This window comes from Arachis ipaensis, chromosome B10, assembly GCF_000816755.2.
Source record: "Arachis ipaensis cultivar K30076 chromosome B10, Araip1.1, whole genome shotgun sequence".
Taxonomy (NCBI): domain Eukaryota; kingdom Viridiplantae; phylum Streptophyta; class Magnoliopsida; order Fabales; family Fabaceae; genus Arachis; species Arachis ipaensis.
Window position 1 is genome coordinate 136,006,589 of NC_029794.2, and position 6,612 is coordinate 136,013,200.

A 6,612-nucleotide genomic window follows, 5' to 3' on the forward strand; every position below is an offset into this window, starting at 1 on the left:
TTAATTTAGGTAAACAAGTATCTACTTTGAATTGGCATGCTGTTTCAGTTAGTCTAATGATTAGATTATTAATTTATTTAAATAAATATCAGAAATTTAAATTTAATCTTTGTATATGCGATAAATAAATTTGTATATGATCTTGAAGAAAAGTATTTGAAGTATATTTTATGAGTTTTTACAATCACGTATATTTTTATGGTTATATATTATTAAATACTATAAATTATAATAAATAATTGTATATACTTTTTAATACACATTAACGTGCAGAATTGAAATTTCGCAAATTATTTTTTATATTGGAGTGAGAATGATATTTTTTTAGAATCATGAATTATAAAGATGTTATTCTTAAATTTGGAATTATTTTATTTAAAATGTGAAAATCGAATTTTCTGATTTTTTTGGAATAAAAATCAAACAATCTGATTTGTTAGGAATGAAAATTGAGCACTCCGATTTATGAATTTAAAAAAAAATTACAACAAACAAATTGAATCCTCTAATTTAATATTAAAAAATTTTAAAAAATCAACCTACAAAATAATTGGTAGAATCGATTATTGATTCCCATACCAAAATAAAAACACATGCACCACCAATAAAATTAAATTGCACATATTTTTTTTCCAAAATAAAAAATTTTAGCCTTAAAATTCACTCTATTTTGTTGTTTTAGCCTATTTCACATTCTCGATTCTTTTTTTCTTTTTTTTTCAAATGTTTCACTCCATTGGCATTTATAAGCACGGCAAATTTTTTTTTTTTTTTGGTAAAGTAATGGGGCCTAAGCCCAACAAAAGCAAACTAACTAATTTGACTAGTGGGTCTAGAGACCTTCCAATCTTGCTCCATGAGGATTTCTAAGTTTGGCTCAGGTTTATCAATGAAACTATATCCAAATGATTTATTCAAGCTATGCTTAGCCATCCAGTCGGCACAGGTGTTGCCTTTCCTGTGAATATGCAGAACTCTAACCTCCCAAGGTTTCGCCAGCTGGTCTTGGACTTTTCTAAGAAGAGAATTGTATTGATTATGAGATTCTCCTTTTGTAATCTGTTGGCAAACTTTTAGGGCATCTGTTTCAACAATAATTTTTCTTATTCCCAAGTCCCAAGCTGTTTGTAAACCATAAAAAATTCCCCACATTTCCGCTTGAAAAACTTGAGTATTGCCTATCTTTGCTTGAAAGCCTGCAACCCACTCCCCCTTCCACGTTCGGATTAAACCGCCACACCCAGCCATATTTTTTAATTTTGAAACTGCTCCATCAGTATTCAATTTTACCCACCCAATAGGAGGGGGCATCCATATACCTTCCTGGCTTTTGGTTTCATTTATTGTGCATTTCTGACTTCTTCTTTCATACGCTTTCCTGTAATTATTGAGGGAATTCCTAATCACTTCAACAGCGTTCTTGGGTCTTACATAAGGAGGAGAGAAGACCTCAAGGTTTCTCCACTTCCATATCATCCAACAAGCAACATAAAACTCATCTATCCACTCAGATGGTGACTTACCAATGGAATTTTGCAAATTTAATTCAATCCATCCTTGGAAGTTGAGGTTAAAGAACAGGGCTACAGCAGCGGGGTTGATGAGCTTCACCCAAATAGTCGCAGCTCTTGGACAATCTCTTATCACATGCAAGATTTCTAATAAGCACGGCAGATTTTCTAATTTCGTTTTAATATTTTACGTTATCATGAAAATAATTATTTTCAGGCGCTATGACGTGCAGTAATAATAAACTGCATGGATCCTTATCTTCATCCTCAATTCCTCATCATATATATGGCTTCATAAGGAATTCTCCACCACTAAAAATAATAAAATAGCTAATGTAACGAGTACCATAGAAGAATGCTCTTTATGAGGGCAAAAAAATAAAAAACAAAATCTATATTGGAGACACAACACCACCAATTCGCATTGACCCCCATCAATCAAGAAAGAAATTACAAAAATAAGACAATCAACGTAACAATAATACCCAGTAGGTACATATATGTTGTCCAATGAACGCACACTTCTATACAACACCAGACGCTTTCAATCTTATATCGCTAATACTACAACCTACAAGTAAATAAAATCTCAACTACACACTGTTCCAAGAGAGTGATCTTTGGAACTTTGAAATAATGGAACTTAAAAATGGAACCAATTTTTAAATTAAACCAGAAACTAAGAAGCATTTCTGCCATAATATTACTGTAACAGTTAACAAAAACACTAAGATGTGACCATAAAATATTAAAATTAGAAGCAGAATGATTCATGTGCATTTTTTACTGCACGGAAAGTGGTATATGTCAACAATTACACTACCAGAAAAATAAAATGTACATCCGTTACCTCATGGTCCTAGTTGCATTGACAAATCTTCTGCAACATTGACAACAATAATGATACAAAAATGATCATCTCCTGTCACCATGATGCTTCCTATCGGAATAGTCACGAGGCTCAGTATCTAGTCTTCTAAGTCCGCGTTCTTCCCTTCCGTGTCTATAATCCTCATCCTCCCTTCTGCGTTTATAATCTTCATCCTCCCTTTTATGTTTGTAATCTTCATCAGGACTTCTTCTTTTTGGTCTGCTATCGATCTTCCTGTCATGCCTTCTGCTGTCTTCAGGTCTCTTCCTATAATCTCTGCCATCCCTTTTCTCCAGACGGTTACCATCTGATTCTCTCCTGTGATCTCCACTAGCACGTCTTTCTGTGTATCTATCATCCAAGTGTCTTTTTCTTGGGTCTACCTCATCTTTCCGCCTGTAGTCATCGTCTCTATTTATTTCCTTATGCTTTTCTCTGTCTTTCCTGTCTGAATGATAATCTGAATCTCTTGATTCTTTTTCAGCTCGTGCTTTATCATCTCCATCTCCCCCACGTTCCCTGTGTCTATCACTGTACCTATTTCTGTTGTTGGAGCCTACCATCTCATCCTTACGCCCTCTACGAATATGATCTTTAAAATTGTCCTTCATACTGTTCTCAACTATGTCATCCCTCTCACGCCGTTGGCTTTTCCTATCATCTCTCTTTGGATTTTGTGTGTTATCTCCATCAAAAACCATCTCATATCTACACCATGAAGTTTGTCACTTATTTGGGTAAACATAATCACAGACAAAAATATGAGATAGAAACATGTAATCATCAGTACGGACCTGGTGTTATCTCCACCATGTTGGGTATTGTTATCCTTCAAGACGAATTTTGCAGGTTGTTTCATTGAATCATCAGCAGTGCAATCCTTAGCAATATGATCTGCAGAACCACATTTGAAGCAACCTCCACCTACAGTCATAAATTATGACATTGAGATTACAAAGGAGAAGCTGCAGGCATTTGCAACTGAACACTGCCATAATGCTACCAAAACACAGAACTATATAAAACATATTCTTACAGGTTGTGACATGTTTATCATTTACCTTTGCCCTTCTGATTCCGCCTATATTGCGACCACAATTTTGCCACACTTTGACTAAAATCCACATGTATTCTTCGATCATCGATCAAAGCATTATCCATCTATTTTGGGGGAAGTAAAAGTGAAAGGATTAGGGGAAATAGTTTTCTATTCATCCCAAAGTGTGCTTTTTAAGTATATATAGTTGATAAAGTTTAAATGCATAACTGGAAAAGAAAAGAACAACTCTACGACCAGATACATCTAAAAGGCCAATTAAAATTAAAACAAGGATAACTCATCAAGAAAAGAAAACAGGTAAACAAAATTATCTTTCCTTTTTGGGGAGATAAGATGCAAGATCTCTTTATATAACAATCTCTAGCGACTTATCAAAAGTATTAAGGTATATTTGAAACAATCAAGGATAACAAAATGGGAAGAGTTAAACAAAGTAAAGCATCCAATGTGCAATAAGTAAACTAGGACTAGGATCATTTATTGTGAAGGAAAGAAAGAAACTGTTTTGATTAGGAAACAGATAGTTCAAAATTTTCTACATACCTTAAAATATGCCTGTTCACATGACATTTTGTCCTCAAACTCTGTCACAACAGGTGAACGTTAGATTACTTGATTCAATTGCATAAACAGCCAGAGATAACCACCAACTTCCAACTTACATAGTAGGTTTATACACTATAAAATTAAAAAGAAAAATTCATCACATTATCTGCAACTACAAATTCTACATAACATAATAACTCTTAATAAGTCTTAGTAGGCTATTCATCTCGATGCATGTGTGCAAGGTATACAAACTAGATGCTAATGTAACAAATTCGGCAAAGTGGAATTACACATAGGGAATGAAAGAGATATCAAAATAGAGCCAACCAGCTACTACAGTTTCTGCATGCAAGTAAAGTTGAATAAATTTTTAACACAACAGAAAAAAGTGAAAATAGATACTGACCAATGAAAGCATAGCATAAACTGTCACCAGTCTTGTGGTCCCGGATGATTTCAGCCCTATCACCAAATATTTTGCGTGAGAACTTAAGTATGAAATGTATGATACTATTACTAAATGTGTTCACAAGTGTCCAGTATTACTCACGATGATACAGTTCCAAATCGTGAAAATATCGTATGCAAGTCCTCATCCTATATTTTAAAGGAGAAAATTACTGAAACTGAATGTACTGAAATAATAACTCAGTAGAAATACTCTGAATACAATCATGATTCAGATGCATAATACATATAAGAAAAAGGTCAATCACCTCAGTAACTGGGTTCAATTTACAAACAAATAGCACATTATCCGGAGGTTTAATCTCAGCATCAGGAATATCGCCAATCTGAAACAAAGATGAAAAGTAAATTGTATGTAGGATCATAGTCACACATGAAGTACCAAAACTTATGTGTGTCAGTCTTATATACTTACACTCTCAAGTACGACTGCCCTAGAACGTGCTTCCTTCTCTCTAATAACCTCCTCAAGCTCTGCTGGATTTAATTGTTCATCCATGGGAACCCAATCATCTTCAAGTCGCACCTCATCATCAACCTAGTCAAATTGCATGAAGTCATGACTCTGAACAGATATCATTACTTCAGACTCTAAAATTGGATTTATACTATTCATTATCACATCAGTCTTCAGCATTAAGTAATTATTTTGAATACATATAAACAGTTCTTACATATTTAAGGAGTAAAACCCAGTTCACCTATCCATCTATAGCATCATCATTCATCTCCAAACTAGTCAACATTGATTACCAAATCTTTTTTTTCTTTTAATGTCACCAAAATTCAAATATCAGATAGTAAGTTCTTGTCTTGTCGTAATAACTTCAAGAGTAGCACAGAAATCCTGGTTCTTATAGGAAGTCATTTGAGAAGAATCGTCTCAAGAAAAAAATGGAGAATAAGATATACTCCCAAACAAGAAAACAAATAAAAAATAAAATATTAAATAGAATAAATACATCAATGCAAAATAAGTAAAAAAAAAACTCTCCTATCATCTGCATATCTAGAAGGAAAACACTCTAAAAAAGCATGTGAGACCAAAAGTACAACTGTATCCTTTTAAACATCTGTTTCGAGTAATGCTTGCTTTAGAAAACAATTAGCAAGTTGCATACTTGCATCATAATGAACAAGCATACAACTGTTATAGCAAGTATTTTATTGATGAAACAATGAGCATTTTTTCTTTATTTTTCTTATTAGTAAAGTAACTCAAGGGGGCAAAGATTCAAAATCAAGTTTTTGATTGTGTAAGAATCAATGCAACATCAAACTTACTCATTTAAAAACTGTCCAAGAACCATTTTTCTGTCAACTGAAACCATTTTGACAATAAATGGATTTACAATTTATATCACAAAGGACCATCATAAAGCTGACAAGTAACCTATTCAAGATTTTACTTGCTTTCAAGCTATGAAATACAGTGCTTCAGTAAACCATTACCTCATCTTTAGGTTTTCCTTCTGGAGAAGCTTCAGGAATGAACTCAGCTAGCTGAGGAGGATCATCAAAAGGATCCTCTAGGATGTATGTGTGCTTGATTCTGTTCAAGTAGTTCAAGAAGATTACACTACTTTCTTATTCAACAGTGAAAAGGAAAATAAGAAAATAGCATTTACAAACCGTATATTTTTATATGGTCTGCTCTTTTCATCCACATAAGCCTCATTTATTCTAGTCAAAGCCTCAAATCCTTCAGCTACCTCACCAAAAACCTGAAATAATGGATACCAAATAAGCAAAAGAAATAACCCCTACAATATAAGGGTCAAAAGAGATCAAGCTAATAAAAGTAGCACTTGCTAGTCTATGCCCTTCCTTTTGGGAAGAAAAAATTTTCCCCCTCTCTTTCTTTCTTTTATTTTCCTTTTACTGTTTTTCCTAAAAAAAGGAAAAGAAGACTAGTCACAAAGAAACCAGAAATGAAGCTGAATCCTAAAAGGATAAGCCATGCAACAACATATGCCAATCCCTTTCAATCTGTGCTAAATACTAACACATCATTCTTGATGACATATAAAATACTCTAGCAGACTAGCAGTTACTCTGCCTACATTCTGCTATCTCTATGCATAAAACATGCTGCTACTACTACTGTTGATCATCATCATCATCATCATCATCATCATCATCATCATTAAGAT

At 33.6% G+C, this 6,612-nt stretch overlaps 1 protein-coding gene across 5 annotated transcripts in view; it reads right to left on the reverse strand.

Moving 5' to 3' along the window:
* Positions 2,189 to 6,612, reverse strand: part of LOC107622824 (peptidyl-prolyl cis-trans isomerase CYP59) — an 8,426-nt gene continuing 4,002 nt past the window's right edge. For 3 of the 5 annotated variants that reach the window (XM_016324866.2, XM_016324867.2, XM_021114825.1), the window contains 10 exons: positions 6,092 to 6,183; positions 5,912 to 6,011; positions 4,875 to 4,997; positions 4,708 to 4,785; positions 4,542 to 4,588; positions 4,398 to 4,453; positions 3,986 to 4,026; positions 3,444 to 3,543; positions 3,177 to 3,306; positions 2,189 to 3,090 (listed from right to left, as the gene is read on the reverse strand). In XM_016324866.2, the coding sequence (XP_016180352.1) occupies positions 2,427 to 3,090; positions 3,177 to 3,306; positions 3,444 to 3,543; positions 3,986 to 4,026; positions 4,398 to 4,453; positions 4,542 to 4,588; positions 4,708 to 4,785; positions 4,875 to 4,997; positions 5,912 to 6,011; positions 6,092 to 6,183 (1,431 nt within the window). In that variant the 3' untranslated portion in view covers positions 2,189 to 2,426. Of the gene's footprint in view, positions 3,091 to 3,176; positions 3,307 to 3,435; positions 3,544 to 3,985; positions 4,027 to 4,082; positions 4,121 to 4,397; positions 4,454 to 4,541; positions 4,589 to 4,707; positions 4,786 to 4,874; positions 4,998 to 5,911; positions 6,012 to 6,091; positions 6,184 to 6,612 lie in introns of those variants that run through there. The other 2 variants (XM_021114826.1, XM_021114827.1) reach the window with 2 other exon arrangements.